Raw genomic sequence first — 18,155 nt, 5'->3', positions numbered from 1 at the left:
CTTCTGTTAACTGCTTAACACCGCTCTGACACAACACTGCTGCTTACCACCACTCTCCAATAAGTCAGTCATCGTGTTTGGATTTTTGTTGTGGAAATAATTACTGCTTTCAGAAAAAATTCTTTATTGAGAGCTGTTTCAATCACAATGATTCAAAACACGTTCTTCAGTGGGACATAAGCAATCAAAGAGTGCATTTAGTTAACACAAAGCCAAGTGGAAGAGATCTGTAGAAGGACTCTATTGCCACCTTGTGGAAACTTGTGATAATACATCTTTCCACACCAGCGAAGTTGTAGGAATTTATCATAGTCATTTGGCTTCACTGCACTTGCTCTTTCTCAGTAATAGTCTGGACCCCTGCACATTCTCTGAGGTGTGTTTTATTGGTGTACTATGCAGCCTTATGCTGATGAAGGTGTGTGACAGTGTGTTTGTTGCTGGGATATGTGTGTGTGGGAGTTCTCAGGGCAACAGCTCACAACAGTGTGATTGGGGCATTTCCTGTGGTTGGCAGGTAGCTGGTCACACCCTCCAGGTTAGTGAAGGCCGTGGAGTAAAGTCCAGTGATGTGAAGATTTGACAGGTGCCCCGCCCCTTCCTCCCGCACCCCAGACATGCCCGCCTCGTCGGCCGCAGGGCCAACACCCATCGGGCAGCCGTCCCAGAGTGAGGGGCACTGCAGGGCGGCGGGGGGTGACGGGGGCGAGCAGGGCGAGGGGGAGATCAGCTGCAGCGTGTCAGGCGTGAGGCTGTCGTCTCTCAGCTCCTCCCACAGGTTATCTGAGAGTCAGGAGGAAAGGAGAGGACAGGTGAGAACAACAGTATTGTCATTGCCCCCCGTACATATTAGCCTATTGAGATTAGCCTGTGTTGCTATGCAGATTAGCGTGTGTAACTGTGTATATTAGTCTGTGTAAATGTGTCTAGCTTGTGTAACTATGCAGATTACCCTGAGTAAGTGTTTATATTAGTATTAGACCGTGCAGATTAGCCTGTGTCACTGTGCAGACTAGCCTGTGCAATTACCTTGTAGCTGTAGGTCGGTGAGGGAGGGGTTGAGGGTGTCAATGTCATTGCAGAGCTCCCCCTCCATCAGGAGCTCCTGCATGCTCCTGGGGGCGCAGTGCTCGGCCTGTAGGGTGGCGCTGTAAGCAGGGGGGGTCTGTGCTGGCAGAGGGGAGTCCTGGCTGCCTGTGAGAGGTGGGACCCCACAGGAGAGCTGTGGTGGGGGGGAGGAGTATGTGAATGGGAGGGGGGAAGGGGGCAGGTAGTGGGGGCGTGGCCCCATAGCCAGGGAAGGGGTGGGGTTTTGGAGCGAGTGTCTGAATGTGTAAGCAGGTGGGTCGAACCCTGGAGCACGTGGAACCTGAGGCTGTCTGGGACTGTGTGGGAGGCTGGAGTGGGCGGGGCTGGGCATCGGCCCCTCAGGCCTCTCTCCCAGCAGGCGACACAGCTCCTCTGTGGGGAGAGAGACACATCCACACAGGCTGTTAACACCTGTAGAGACACTCATAACACCTGCTGCCAGCTCCACATTGATGTATGTGGTATGAAAACTGCTCTAAGTCAAAGAGCACTGTGCTATGCTGTAAAACTGTGTTTAATCAGGAATGGTACTCCATATTGTCAGCACATAATGCATGATTTAAAATATAGTATATAGTAGAACATAGTATATGGTAGAATATGATCTAGCAGTAGTGTTTTGTACTTACATGTGTTATGTACGCTTATTTGCTATAACGCGTAACGTCACACAGTACTGTAACTATCTGGCCAATGCACTGTAGTGTGCACCATATAGCACCATTGGGTACAGTACCCTGGCTGGTCCATGCTGGTGTGAGTAGTTAGCAGTTAGCGGTACTCACCTAGCTGCGCCATGCTCTTGCACGGTTAGCGGTTAGCGGTACGCACCTGGCTGCGCCATGCTCTTGCGCACGGTGAGCGGTACCAACCTGGCTGCGCCATGCTCTTGCACGGTTAGCGGTACTCACCTGGCCGGGCCATGCTCTTGCGCACGGTGAGCGGGTCCTTGCGGCGCCACTTGTGCAGCTCCTCCTGCATCTTCTCCACGCGAGCGGGGTTCAGTGCCCACAGGCAGCCCTTCCGTGAGGACCCGCCCCCGGCCTTATTCTCCACCTTCTCAAAGCACTTATTCAGAGACAGATTGTGGCGGACGGAATTCTTCCAACCATCAGGGGCAGTCTGCGGGCCAATCAGAAAAGAGAACAGGAGAATCACGGGCTGTGATCACCAATGACATGGGAGGGTGTTAGAGGTGTGGGTGTTAGAGACCAGGTAAGTGGTTGCATTTTCTTTATGCAGATGGTTTCTGTGATGACAAAGAGCTTGACTTAGATTATGAAAACACTCTGATACACGCAAGAGTTTCTCTGTGAGTCTCCAGATGGGGGGAGGGGCAGGGGGTCTGATTTCTCCAGCTTTACCACATCATTTTTCTAAGATTTCTCCTCAAGGACAACGCCCTGCCTCTGAGCGCTAATGCCTCATATTTCAGCCGTCTGGAACGCAGCCCGTGACATGCTGCGGTTTTCATCCCTCTGTTCACAGTGCATCAGAGCAGCCTGCGGTCTGTGAAGAGGATGAGGGTGAACTCTGGGAGCCTGGGGAAGCGCTTCCACCCGAAGGCTGTCCCTACAGCCCTCTGGCTGGACTGTCCTCATGTTCTGTGGGCATGTCTGTGGGCTGTAAAGGCAGAGGAACACGTGCCTCACAGTTTTGGGCCTCTGCAGGTTTATACCTGCTACTGCACCCATCTCTGCTTCTGCCAAATGCTCAATTATGACCCCATGACATAAAAAGAAAAAGTTGGACACTACACCAGGCATAATAGCACTTGTGAAATCATAGACTAATCATAATCATAACATATTGCATTTATACAGCACCTGTCTTGAACTTCAGAGCGCTTACACTGAAGGGAGGGCTTTCTCACCTCTACCTGAGTAATGCACAGCAGTCATTCTGTCTCAGAGTGCTGTAAACCCCAGATGGGTGGAGGGTTGGGATTCACTTTACCAATTAAGTGGCCAGAGTGGGGGAGTAAGACTGGGACATCCTGCATCATATCTTCAGTCTTTTGATATGTGTTGTGGGATCTTTAATGACCACAATGAGTCAGCGTGTCTCATCTAAAGAATGGAAGGAAGCACTTAAACAGAGTGGTCATCTCCTGGATCTGAAAGAGCTCTTTCAGCAGCATAGTGACAGACAGTAATGAACAGAAGTATGAGTAGAGTGGAGGAGACTGAGAGCATTCAGGGTTAGTAAACAAAGAGTGTCAAGGTTTAGGACAGAGAGCATTAATCTTAGGAAAGACAAAATGATAAGGTTTAAAACAGTGTGAAGGTTTTGGACCGAGAGTTAAGATGTAGACAGAGTGGTTTAGGAGAGAGGCAGTTTTGAGGTATAGCAGAGAGAGAGAGAAAGCAATTGACTAATTTATTTCATGATTTTGGTTCATGGTTGGTAGATAAGGACAAATTAACCATATCACTAATAAATAAACCACAATTTCCTGAGATTACCTTTGTTGTAACAGCAGTGGGTACTGAAGGTGTGGACAGGGGAAATGTTGGAGCCCAGAAAAGCAAGCAACTAAACCCTTACACATCACACGCAATAAATCCTCCATGCTTTCAGCTCCCACCTCCCTCTTAATCCTGAGGGTTTATTCCAAATTAAGAGGATCTTCATTTCTGCACCTTGAGGTCGGTCAGAGCTGTCCATCTGCAAAGCAAAGAGCTGGGGATTCAAACCCATGGCTCCCTGGTTCCACGTGTCTGAGCTGAACATCTGCTGGCAAGCCCAGGTCTGTCTGCCACATAGCACTTGTATGTATGCTAATCTGTTACAGGACTCTGACCAAATTGGGCACAACAGATGAAACCGGATCAAGCCTGAGCGGGTATAGCCTGGGGCTGCGGAGAGCAGTACCTGCTCTCATCATTGCATTTATCACACATGGAGCCCGGCCAAAGCCAAGCCAGCAGATACGAAGGAAACAGAAATGAATTAGATTCACTAATCCTCAAACTATGTTCAGGTGCGTGGCTACCACACCCAGTGAAGAACGAATCGCAGAACTTCCTTTTGGCATGTGTCTATTTATTTATATTCATTTTTTTATGGTACTTAGTTGTAGCGCACAGACAGAGGCAACTGTGTCTGAGTTATAATCCACCAGCCCCTGCAACTTCACCTGTTAAAGTGGTGTCAATTCACACACATCAGGTGACTGGATCACTATGAACCAGCAGCTCAAGGAACAGTGAACAATAATCAGTTCAGGCCTGAGTTCATTTAATTACGTTCAGTTTTCTAGGATAGGCAGTCTAGGCAGATAAAGCAAAAGAGCTTGATAAATTTTAGTATTCAATCATGAATGCTGTAACAGAAACAATATCCCCATAACTGCATAACATAACTGCAACGATAACTACACACCCCTTCAGAGACGGGACTGATCTTCAAAGAAAAACTCCAGTCCACTAAATACCATAAAATGATACTTTCACTATCACAACTATATGCTGTCTGTATCCAAAATCTCTCCGAACTGCCCACATTACTGCCAGACAGGATACTGTGAAGCATGGACAAGCACAGAGATAAAAGCACAGAGAAGCCCAGACATAAAAGCAAAGAGAAGCACAAGGATAAAAGCAGACAAGCACACTGATAAAGATATAATGAAGCACAGAGATGCATAAAGATAAAATCACAGATAATCACAGAGATGAAGGAACAGACAGAGAAGCACAGCAATAAGAGCACAAACACAGACAAGCACAGCAATAAAAGCACATGGAAGGACAGAGATAAGAGACTGTCTAAGGAACACATTAACACCGCATGTTGAGGTGTTCTTCTGTGGGGTCTTGTGGAGCTAGGCTATGGTGCTGGCCTACCTTGAAATAGGGGAAGTGTTCAGTCATAAAGCTGTAGATCTCACTCACAGGCAGGCTCCCAGTCTGGCTGCTCCGCAGTGCCATAAAAATAAGAATACTGTGGAAAGAGGAACAGCAAGTTCAGTATGTTACACCAACACTACAGTTGCCACTGGAGAGAGGAACAGCCTGCTCAGTATATTACACCAACATTACTGTTACCACTGGAGAGAGGAACAGTCAGCTCAGAATGCTACACCAACATTGCAGTTACCACTGGAGAGAGGAACAGTCTGCTCAGAATGCTACACCAACATTACAGTTACCACTGGAGAGAGGAACAGTCTGCTCAGAATGCTACACCAACATTACAGTTACCACTGGAGAGAACATTACATCTCCAAATTGTTGGAGATGTTAACATTCAAACCGGTTTGAAATTCTTGTTTTAAATTTTAGGTCTGATTTGTAATGTGTCCATTATCACTGATTCACTCACTACTGTATCGTCTGGACTCTAGAGAGCAGTGATTAGCCTGACACAACCATGTAGCTGGTCTGTCTGTGTGGAACCAGTGCAAAACTTAGTGATTTTTATTCTTTTCGCTATGCCACTATTTTGAATGACTGAAACCAAACTAAATTGTTACCTTGAATACTGTATGTGTATTGGTCAAAAGTGTACAATAATTTCCTTGACTAGAATCCTTTGATAAGTCCCACCCCCTGAGTAGTGTTCGTCCAATCCTATCTTAGCAATGGCTACTACCCGCCATTTTCAGACAAACAATAAGACAAATCAGCCTGACGTCACAAAGCAAGCTGGTGGCTAAATTGCTTCTGCAACAGCCAATTAGTAACCTGTTTGTTTTTGGTGTGTTCATTAGGTTCCTTATTGTTCATGTGTGTGTTTCTTATGAGTTATCAGATACTAGTTTTGACTGGCTGCGCATTGTTAGCAAGGACCATGTTTTGCCCAAATGTTAATATATTCGATGTTATATATTGTAACCTGAAGGGTTAGGCAGATGACCAGAAGAACGCCGTATGTTATGATTGAACCTGATGATGAACGTTGTCACAGTAATAGGAACAATGGGTCTAAACTAAACTAACCGTTTTGGCAGTTGGCTTATTCAGCCACAAACTGGCCTTTGCAAAATTAGGATGCATGAAGGGTCCTCAGCTGGCGGACATGTCCGCGTACTTATTCGCCTTCACGTACAAATTGGTAGCATAAATCAGCCTTAAAACGGACCATACAGCAAAGGAAAAACCAAAGTAGCCCTGCCAGAAAAGTAAGATATTTTCTTGTGCCAGAGTATGTAAGCCAGTCGTCTGCATAGCCCGATGGCCTTCAATTCTCCCCACGTAGAACCGTTATTGCCGCTGCTCCTACTTAGGTACCCTCAACCCCAGATGAACCCACAACACGTGAAATCGTGGATTACACTGTCCATATCTCAGGGCAACGTCTACAAAAAAGTGCACAGTGAACAGGGGACCAGACTGGACAGGTAGGCTATCTTCCACTGCAGGAGGTAGGGTGAGTTTTTAGCGACAGTGGCTAAATCAGTTAGCTGACATGTCATCACCAGCTGATGGCTGCTTTTTAAACTAAGTGGTGCATTTTCAGTGGACTGTATTGGAAAGGGGGATCAAAACACCAGGAAGTTAATCAGTGTTCAGATGTCAATCTGGTAACCTGCCTTCCTTAGACATGAGATAGAATGTCTTTCATATTTAAAAAATTAAACTGACTGCATTTTGGAAAAACTAGCAAGGTAGACCGCCACGGTGCAATATTTACATTTGATGACCCTGTCCGATGCAGCCTGTTGCACATGGGTGGCACGTTTTCAGGGTTCTTATCCATTAAAGCCAATCACGTGTTTGGTGAAATCGAAAAAGCAGAATTCGTGCTGTGCTTTAATATTTGATGCTTGCTAAAACATCTCACTTGCCTCAGTATCTGTAGCGGAACTGTGATGATGAGTTGCGCTAGTGCGGTCATTAAGCAGGCAGAGAATATGAGAGCTAACTCAAGAGACTGAATTTTCAAAATTTTCAAAATGTTAGGTAGCAAAGCATGGGGTTAAGGTTTGGGCATCACATGGGCAGCAACAATCATCCCCTGAAGGCCTGTGAAAACTACTATCGGCAACACTTTAGCTGTGCTTGATGTTCTTTCATTGCAAATGACGGAGCACATAGCATCAAATCACAGAAACTTCCACGCTCTTTGCTCCCATCCCTGTAATGATGTCGAATGAGAGCGCAAATAAGGCACTTCCCAGTCTATATCCTGGTGAAGTGGCACTGCACTTTTTTGTTGTGAAGTCAGAAATAGACACCTGAAATGAGGCAACATGAAGATCGATCAATCAGTTAAATTTTGTCATTTAACTGCCCCACCAAGCACGCTCCAGAACCATCAGTTTGTTGATCCTCCTGTAATTAGGTTCAAATCAGTAGTTTGTAAGAAATCGTGAGGTAAAACATCGCTTATAAACTATTTGAAATTACATTGCATTATTGTTGTTTAGCAGACACATGGCTGGCTATTTTCTGAGTCAATTCTGGGTTAGGTAGAGCAGCAGTGCCTCAGTAGGGAATCTAACCCACAACTTTTCAGTTATAAGCCATGCTCCTTACCACTATGCCACACTGCCACCATATATTGTAAAATATCATGTTATGTCAATGTCAATTGTAAATCACAAGAAAGGACAGTGAACGGCACCCGCTATGCACTGTAGCATACACAACATACAGGTTATTTTCCTGTCAGTGGACTGTTATGAGAGCAATACTCATAATGTGGGCATGTGGGGATAGACTGCAGACATGAACTTTATCTCTCACACCTGCTGTCCTCCAGGCCAGTCATAACTCCCAAGACAAGTAGAAACTTAGTTTGGGCAAGTATATTTCTGAACAACTCACCTGACTGGGCAAGTGATGTTGACTGTTGATCCCTGAATTAATGACATAAGTTTTTAGCTCTCACTGGCCAACAATAAATGTGTAAAAGATAAAACTAGAAAAAATAATGTAAATTGCATTTGTAAGTCAACAGGAATGTACTTTGTGCATTCATGTTGGTTTGAATGCTTTTAAAATGGAATTAATAACAATTTTAAACAAGGTATTTTATTTTACCATCCAGAAAATGTCACATGCTGTAACCATTTATGGATATAAAAATAATTTAAAATTTATTTATCACAAATGATAACCTGTAAATATTAATAATTGTAGTGTCTAAAATACATGTCACATGATACCTTCACTAAAATTCTTTATGATAGTGTTTAATTCCATTTCATAGTGACGGGTAGTTATTAATGTTTGCAAAGAAATAACTTCACACAAGGAGAAAAACTTTTCAAAAACTGCAAAATTATTTTGCATACATTATGCAAGAAGTTAAAGTCATATTTCTGACTGGCTCTTTTGCAGTAGCATTGGGAATGGGTGCTTACTACAAAATTGCTGGTTGCACACTGACCGTGATTAGCTAACCTACCTCATGTTGTGCTCAGTATTGATTGATATCCACAAAATAATTTGATATGTTAATGAATTTTGTTCTCGTTTCATTCAGCTTTTCATTTCAGACCTCTTCAGTGGAATTTAGCAGCTGGTTTAGAAGACCAATTCAGGATCCGAAATGAACTTTTTGGTCCATCGGCCAGGGTGGATGGTAGATGAAGAAATACACCAGCCAGTCAGATTTTTTACCAGCCAACAACAACAATAGTAAGAATAAGAATAAGAATATTAATAATAATTTTATACGCAACTGATTTATACTAATATAAAGGCAGAATAATATCATGAAGCCCCATTTTTTTTACTGGATCCTACAAGGAGCATATCTGCATCATAGCAGCACTGTATATTAAATTGATAGTAGAACCAGTTATCAAAATATGTGACGTGATAGATTTTCTCTCTACCGTGTCTACCAAGTTAGTTGTTGAATCAAGCCAAATCTTCCTGCAATAGAAGAATTTGCATTGTGCTGTCATACGTAGCTTGTGATTTGGCAAACCAGAGCTGGTACAGATTCTCAATACAACATTTCACAACTGGAGACTGACATGCAGTAGTTTTTCAATTAATGGAAAACATTTACAATAGGACTGCTGTTGTACTTTTCTTCATTTAAAAGCAGTCTAACATAAAATCATGCCCAATTATGTAAAAATTAAGATTTAGAATTTTATTGAGAAAATGAATCTTTTTACAGAACTTTTGTTTTTTTTTTGTGTGTGTGTGAATTTCGAGACCGTTGCATCACCTGATATTTTTGGACTTTGAAATGCCAAAACTCCAAAAATGAGTTTTGATTTTTGAATGAGTTGAAAATGAGAATTTCAGTACAATAAAATGAGAGTGGTTCCTTGTAAAGGAGATACAATAGAATTATTGTTATGCATTACATATATTAATGTTTTTAGGAAAGTATTGATTCAGATACAAAGAAAGAAGGCACATCATGTCATTGACACAAGTAACTAATGAAACAGCAGAATATTATCCATTTCTTATGCATTTTCCTATCCACACCTATCTGTTCTTTGCCAGGAAGAGGACCATTAACTTTGTTGGGATTATGCAGTGAATGGAATGGAGTTAGAATATTTCCAGCACTGCCAATCAAATGCTCTGAGAGAGTGATAGTAGAACATATGCATAGATACTTCTTTCTAACTTTTACAGCCTCATCATTAAGGGGTAGCATCTCTCACTGTCACCCCACCATGCCAACCGGTCCTCCTCTCTCCTGATTACTGGCTCTTGTCCATATGTTGTTACTTCCATAGCAGGCTGGTCAAAGAATATAGTGGTAAAAAATGTGGATAAACTCTGGAAGCCAAGCAGTTCTTGCAACAGTGCAGTTCTATGCATTTCCCTCATTCCTTCTGTGATAAGGGAAGGCATTTCAGTAGAATGAGTGATTGATTTTCTTAATGGAGAAAAAACTCATTCAGAATGTAAATTTGTCTATATTATACATTACACACCATGATCCCCATGCACTTCCTCTGCAGTCTGAATAACACTAGTCCAGTTCTTTCAGAAAGTGAATATGAAGATTTATTGACATTTACTCCACTTCTTTCATTACTCAACTATGTTCATCTCATTCAGGGCATCTAGTTCCTTCTGTACGCGTGGTTCATTCTCTGGCCATAGGGTGGCGATTTGGCAATACTCTATTCTTCAATTGAAGATAGTTATTGAACCTAGATGACAAATAGTCTCATTAATCTGCAGGGCAGACGGCATGCCATTTAAATGCAACCATTAGAAACATTATAATTTCATAATTTTCCCTTTGTTAATTCCACCAAATATTTACAACAGTGGAGATCCTGAATAATGGTAGCTAATAAAGAGCTATGCCTACATGAATAAATTTATTGCTGGATGGTTGAAGGGTGCACTTCTCTGATGTGAAATACTTAAATAATAAAAAACAGGTCATAAAGTAGATTTTGTCTGTGTGTGAGTGTGAAAAACAACTCTTGACAGTGGATGTCACTTAACAATAACTCACTGACATGTTCTAATGTAAAGTCAAGGACAGTTAAGAAAAGGCAATTTAAACATTGAAGCGCACCTGGTAAACAACTACTAGATCTACCATTCAAATTACAACAGGTAGCTACTAGGACACATCATCATTTTACAGCATTTGAGAGCTGAGTGGATTTTTTTTTACTTTTTTGCATTTAAAAACATATTGCAGCTTTAAAAAATAAGTTTTCAGGTTTCAGGTCTTTTTCCATTCTGAAAATCTTCCCATCGCTCCCTGTTAAACTAGCTAAAAACACAGTGTGTTGGGAAGATTGTCTCCTGAACTATGTCAATTGGTGGTGGTAATGGAAACTTTTCTCTCAGAGAACAGCCCATCAAAGCAGTGTTTGTTTTTAAATGAAAGTCATGTTTGTGCTTTTTCATATTTTCTTATTAACTTATACTACTTCAGTGTACATCTATATGGGGTCTCACAATTTATCATTTCAACTCAACAATCCGTTCTTCTTTCTGGCACTCCTTTCTTTCTTCAACTTTCCTCTGTCCACTACTAGACTCTTCATACACTGAAACAAATCTGACAAAAGGGGATAATTTTGTATTCAGTTCCTTGACTAAATATTTGCCTGCTTCTTTAATACCATTTACAAAACCTGTTTGTCTGTGTTTGTCTGAGACATTATACTGGTAACCATGGCAGGTAACCATGCAATTAGGTCTACGAATGGTCAACGAACTAAATTCAAGTCTTTTATGTTTTTTAAAAAATCAGGATTTATGCATTTCTATTGGTACACTAGTGTAGCCTGCTGGCAAAATTAATTCATCATTATGGTAGTTAGCTATAATAGCTACCAGACTGACTGTCCAGTTCACTAGCAAATTTTTACCCAGCCATATGCTTTTAATACACAGACTGGCTTTAATTAATTCATACATCACTGGGTTCATTTTTTGCAATTTTTAGTCAAATAAATCACAGTAGTTGGATGGAGAGTCCCTGCCTCGCAACTCACCCCCAACGCCATAGATGGATTTCTGTCAAGGCTTTTGGGCACAGGGAACTTTGACGCTGAATGGAGGCAGTGGAGTCAAGTGTAAGCAATAACTGTGTAAGTGTAGCAATACGCCATTGTTTATCATCAGTTCTGAATATGCACATTGTAGACGAGCATTCATTCAGTCAGACCTCAGTGAACCAAGCTATAGGCTACATTATATCCAAAAGTACTTGAAATTGTAAACAAGCTACTGATTTAAAAAAAGACTCATCTTAGAAAACTACTGACCTCAGCGTTCTCACTGTTAGTTACAGCTCTGAATGTTAACTAACAGTGTAAAGGTTAACTGTCGGAGAAGGGTGTGAGTAGGGTTATCTGTTGAAGGAGGGTGTGAGTAGGGTCACCTGTTGAAAGAGGGTGTGAGTAGGGTTACCTGTAGGAGTAGATGGGTTTGGGGTAGAGCATGTGCAACGTGCCATCCTGGGGGCCCTGGAAGGTGTATCCTGACTGTCCCACTGTAGATAACACACCTGCTGGGACCTGGAAAAGAACACACACCCACACATAAACACACACACATGAACACAGTATACACATTTGTCATTTTTCATTAAGCACTACATCCTCAAAATGTCATTATAATGACAGACTATTCCTTTCTTCCTTACTTCCTTACACACAGGCCTGTACAGAACTTGGCTTCAAGATTTGAGAGCTAATATTAACACTGTTTTACATCTGTTTCTTCTGTTCTTTAAAAGTCACTTAGAAGGGTCATCTCTGCACTAGATAGTTGTAGTTTGACTTTGGGTCATACGGGTGTGACCAGGTTGTCCATCTCTGAGGGAAGCCTGGCTGTGGAAGCTCCTGCTGTTGTTAGCATGGCTGCAGTGTCTCTGCACTAAGCGCCCCTGTACAATCCTGTCACAGTAGTCAGGCAGTCTCCGCTTTGGCTCTGTCTCTTAGCTCTTGTATCAGCTGCGTATCATTAATTATTTTGGCAACACGTTGTGTGTTTTAAATCTCTCTGAAGTGGCAGGCCCCCTTTCACACACACACCTACAGCTTTCACCACAGTGGGTCTGAGCATTCTTCTGTCAAACATGCGTGAACAAGGTGTAATCATGTTTGTTCATTGTAATTTATGATCTGGATCTAATTGCGTATTTTCTGTTTGGAATGTTTTTACTACCTTGACAGTTATGAACACATCCCTTTGTGATGTGTGTGTAAATCAGTTGCATGTACATGTACAGTATCAGAGTTCAGAGGGGAGTGCGAGTCTCCTACAGAACGTGACATCATTCACTAGAGTATAAATGATTTCGTAAACTGGAGACTTTGATCTGAGTGCATCAGGTTTTAATGCACCGTGTCCGAGTTAAGACAGTGCAAATGATGGTAGCAATTGTGATGCAGGGGACACCAACCTGAAAGTAGTCTGCTTTGGGTGGGAAGGAGGGTGGGGGAGGGTGTCCAAGCCAGATATAGTGTTTTCTGTTGGGTCTCCATTTATATATCTTTAGTTCCCCCGCGGGTTGTGTCGTATTGGTTTCAAGGGCAGGGTTGCTATGTTCCATATATGTTAATGGCTGCTTTGTGATGACACATTCTGAGAACTGGTCACATGGAGGCGGCATGCTTTCATCTCTTTCCCACCCGGTCCTACCTGCTGCAAGGGGTCCTGGGAATTGTAGGTATTGTGGATTTCAGAGGGGTAGCACATAGGCTCCTGCTGTCCTGCAGAGGCTTCTGGGTATTTTCGATGTGCTCCCTGAGCCAGATGAAGAAAACTCAAAGTGAGTGAATACAGCACACTGAAACATGAGATTCAGAATGTCTGTCTGTCTGCTTGTCTGATGGTCTGCCTGTTTGTCTGTCTGCCTGCTTGCCTGCAGATGGAATAATTGTCAGGCCTAAACAGTTATGTTAGTATTCACCCAGGAATCTCTGATCACCTCATCACATATGACCACTTTCCTGCAACCTCCATTGTAAACCCCCAAAGAGTGCCTCTCCACTCTCATTTACCCCAATATGTGGTACCCTCTCTCTGGAGGCCTGCAGGCTTCCTTTGTATGGACACCAGGCCGTTTGGTCATCTCCCTCGGTGGAGTGGGGATCAGGAATCTCCATGTGCTGGTAGCAAAGGGAGTGGTGTTGGCCTGGTGGCGGGCAGGGCGGGGGGAAGGTCAGGGTGCAGTGAGCTCCTCCCCCATCACTATACTGCCGTCTGTATGGGTGGTAGCAGCCTGGCTCCCCATGCCCATGTGTAGCAGTCTCATCAGCACTGAGTCGCCGGCACTTCCCTGCAGCTGTGGTCCTCAGCCTGAGGGGGGCGCTGCCTCGTAGTGGGAATGGCACAGATCCCTCCCCGGTGCTGACCTTCACATGTTTTCGAAGACAACATTAATTTGCTAGTTATTAAACAGTGAGTCACACAAACTCAGCAGCCCAACTACATTTGTACAATGCAAAATGCTCTTTGTGCTCCCAGTGATGTCTGACAGCCACTAGCATGGTGGACATTGTGAATTTAACATAGTGATCAAATGCAGCACACATTGGACAGTCCTGTATTTCCAGTCAAAGGAAAGTCCAATAGGAAACTGAACACGCAAAGCCTAGGTTGCCAGATGGCAAGTGGGACATGACTGAGGGGATTATTTCGGAGAGGTCAAAGGTTCCTGAAAATAATGAGGTGAGAGGGGACTGTAGTCACTGATTATATGCTTTTGGAGATTCCAAAAATGAAAAATTACAAATGAAAAATCACAATAAATGGAGAACGACAAATAAGTTTCATCATTATTAGTTTAGAAAAGGCCTCCGATCAAGCATTACAAACATTCCCCACAGGAAATCAATTTATTAAAGGGTCTGGATGGGAAAATCTTTCAGTACAGTGACATGGAGCACTCAGAGAGTCTGAGAGTACACTCAGAAAATCTTACAGTATAGTAAAAAGGTTTTGTAACATTTTCTGGGTGTTCCATAAAACGAAGCATGGGACCGATTTGCAAGGGCAGGCCTGTCTTGCATCGAGCATGTGCAAGCATTGCTTTCCTGAGTGTAAAAGTCAACAGTGGAAACAGGGACAGAGCAGCGCCCATCTGTTCCTGCTGCTTCACAGAAACCATGAAAGTGGAATACATATTCTCAGAGGTATGCTGGCCAGATTGATCTGATAAAGAGAACGAAAATATTCTCTGTGACATATCTGATCCCCCAGAGCTGTAATTAATGAGTCCATAAGAAGGTGATTAATGACAGGATAAAACCGTTCTTCCCTTGGGGTGACTTCCCCAAAAAAGGCACTCCACATCGTCTTCACACATGCAGCCATGTGCAGCTGCTTGCTGGCTGGGGGGGGAAGGGTTGTTAGCCCGAAGGTGTGACTGTTCGGTGTGGTGCCGTACCTGTGATGGCGCCCCCTGCAGGCAGGGAGACAGCTGAGGCGGGTGGGCGCACAGATCTCCCTGGGCAGGTGCGGGGGGACTCCTGGACTCAGGGGAACCGGCAGGATCCGAGGGCTCTGTGGACATGACTCTCTGTCCCTCGATCAGTGACGGACCCGGAGAGAGAGAGTAGCCTCTGGACCACCTGCAATGAGAGAAGAGTCTCACCTTTGTGTGAGGACACCTCACCTGTCCCGTGTGAAATTCGTCCTCATTCAGTGCTTGTTAAAGGAACACGGTGGCTAAAGGAAGGTGATAGTTATTTTATGGCCTTTCCTAAGACTGATGAAGCCGGCCAACAGCTGTGGACACTGTCCCACTAAACACATTCGAGGATGACACTCGGGGGAACACAGTTGTCACTCATTCTCAGCCGCGGTCTGAAGCTCATTAAAATGCGCAGTAAACCATGAAGATCAGGTCACCCAACACCGGAACCTGAGAGGAGCTGTGTGTGGAATAGAGAAAGTGAGACATGAGCTGTTTTACTATCATGCTCAGACGAGTGAGACCTGCAAAAACCACTCACAAGCTGCCATTTAGGCAGAAAAAATGATTGAGTGTGGCTAGAAACAGTGGGTCACAGGGTCTGTTTCCTGTTGTTGATTGGTGCAGGAAGGTGGGGGGGTATGGTTACCTATCTCAAGAAGGGCATGTGACATATTCCTTCTACCTTTGTGAGAGCTATAGGTTGATCTGTTCCAGTGGTTAATCCTGTGGATGACCTTTCACTAGTTGTACTTTCATTCAGCAGTTTTTAATAGCACAAATTTACACTGGCACCAGACCAGAGTCCTTCTACATAATTAATATTGACATGTAAAGGTGGGTCATGTAAATTGATGTTGGCCAGTAAAGATGGGAAATACCACAGAGTTTATTTCGGTTCCACTGCTGTGGGTATATACGGAACTGCCCATGCTGCTCAGAGATCACCCATTACCCACAGAAACAATCAACATGTCCATCATCGGGCTGTGGTCCCTCTGAAGCCAAAGGAAGCATGCTGTCTCCTCAGAGAGTTCTGTAATGTAATCTCCCCCAAAAGGAAGCCAATATTGCAAACAGTGTCTGCAAAAGAGGTGCAGAATAATACCGAGGTGTGATATTGTGCGAGGGTGTCGGGTTTCGCTCTTTCTCAGAGCTGAATTCATTCCTGGTTTCCTGCATGTCCATGCAGCCCCACCCCTGCCAACCTTGACAGGCATCTTAAACGAGCTGTGCGCATGGTCGTCCTCACTTACAGCCAAGATGAATTTGGGGAGGTTCTCATTTTTCTTTTTGTGAAGGTTCTGACAGGGTGCTGGGGTGATGAGAAAGTGGACTTGCCACTGAAAAAACAAAAACAGTGCCTTTATGAGACTGGGAGTGTCTCAGGGTCTCAGAGAGCCACCACTTGAGACAAATGTCATGAGTGAGTGGGCTTGTGACAGCACCTCCTAGAGACAGCTCAACAAAGGACTGTCTCTTCACTATGGCCCTGTTATGAGGGATAGTACCGCTGTGACATTCTCTGTCCGAGACACATCCCTGGACATGTCAGCCTCATTGATGCATCACACCACATCGGCACTGATGCTGAGTTTTCACCGCAGATGACCTATATATTGACCAGATATTTAACTCCTGTGCTCCTTCTACTTAAGTTATCCTCAGTGGCACAGTGCCTTACACGGATCTGTCTAAGAATTTGTAAACACAGGAAAAAAAAAAAAGTGGACCAGCTTCAACATGGCATGGTGAATGATTACGGTTTGTATGGCCTCTGTGCTCCCCTTTTCTTCAACTGTTGTAGTTAGCTAATCCTTTTCTTCTTTTGTTCCAGTTTATCCTCAATAGATGATATTCTATAAAATGAAACCCCTATACACTTCCTTTGCATGCGGTAGTATGTAGTATGATGCCAGTGTAAGCCTATGGGCAACTGAGATCAGTACTCTAAACATTTGGGCAGTTGCATACAGCCAGCTGCCTGTGCCATGTGGTGCAGACAGTGCTGATTCCGCTTGGTTACAGGAGGTACCAGTGCTGTATGCGTTGCTGTGCTAGCTGTGGATGTCCTGTATTTGACTGTGACTCTTCATTAATATTCATGAGTCAGCAAAGAACACTTTTAGCGGACACAGCACCTTAAGCTGTTAAACACATGGAGCTGATATACCTGATCAGTATACATAATGTCTATGATGTCACTTCTCTGATGCAGTCACCTTGCCTTTACTAATATGCCATTACATCATTGTCATTTAGCCACTCTGTGCCATGTAGAATTTAAGTATCCTTTTTATGGGTTCTGATGAAAGCCACAGAGAATCACACATGTATATCCATGAATTTAGAGTTTACTCAAGATCTGAAGAGTTACAGTAATGAAGAGCTCTGTCTTTCTCCACACCCCTTCAGCCAGGTGTCTCTCTCCTCAAATGCCCCCCCCCCCCCCCCCCCCCCAGGCAGCCATCGTCACCTCTTTGCCTACATGCTGTTGAATCTGCTTGGCCCTGATACCATTCTGCTCACACATGACCCGAGCTTCTATTCTCATGCAAGGGACGCATCCTCGAGAGAGAATCATGCACTTCAAACTGTGCCAGTTGCACACGTCTCAACACACAGATCAGAAATGGGCTTTTGTCCAATCTCAGCCTGAAACATGCAAATCTGATGAGTATTTCTCTTTTCACAAAGGAATGTATGTCCCTCACTGCCTATGCCACCTCAGTCAGGGCACAAGGCCAGTCCAACGACGCCCTCAGGGCACACCTCCTTCATCACACAGACAGCCACCTGTTCAGTAGACATCCTTCATTATCAGCCAGAACAAACATGGGTCCCTGGCCCTTTGCAATGCTGGGATGTTTGTGAGAGCTGGCATAAACTGCTCAATCAGCTTTGCCCTGCTATATACACACCATAACTATTTTAAATACACATCATATGTACTGTAGAAATGAAACAAACCCACATAAAAGGATATAATCTGTGAGGGAGTGGAGAGTGGGGAGGGAAGCAAGATCCATTCAACTTACTCATATATATAAGCATTGACTGTGCAACACAGATAAATTAAAGGTGGCTACATGTTTACTTTAAATTTAATTTAATCCCTTTACTTTATATTTAATTTAAATGTGATTAATTTTTTGGTATGTTTTTATCTGTTCATTTTACTTCCCTCTGTTCTTTCCTGAGTATCTGCACATTGGTGTTTGATTTAAAAATGTGAAAGCCAG

General features: G+C 43.6%; 1 protein-coding gene across 1 annotated transcript; it reads right to left on the bottom strand.

Annotated features, from left to right (window-relative positions):
• Positions 1-478: 478 nt before the first annotated feature.
• Positions 479-15,012, bottom strand: foxn1 (forkhead box N1). The gene is made up of 6 exons (XM_036536523.1): positions 14,887-15,012; positions 11,901-12,007; positions 4,938-5,034; positions 2,001-2,211; positions 1,030-1,461; positions 479-783 (listed from the first exon to the last, which is right to left on the bottom strand). The coding sequence occupies exons 1-6, from the start codon at positions 15,010-15,012 to the stop codon at positions 479-481; spliced, it is 1,278 nt and encodes a 425-aa protein (XP_036392416.1).
• Positions 15,013-18,155: the final 3,143 nt, after the last annotated feature.

This window comes from Megalops cyprinoides, chromosome 9 (genome assembly GCF_013368585.1).
Source record: "Megalops cyprinoides isolate fMegCyp1 chromosome 9, fMegCyp1.pri, whole genome shotgun sequence".
Classification (NCBI taxonomy): Eukaryota; Metazoa; Chordata; class Actinopteri; order Elopiformes; family Megalopidae; genus Megalops; species Megalops cyprinoides.
This window is presented reverse-complemented; position numbering and strand designations above follow the sequence as displayed.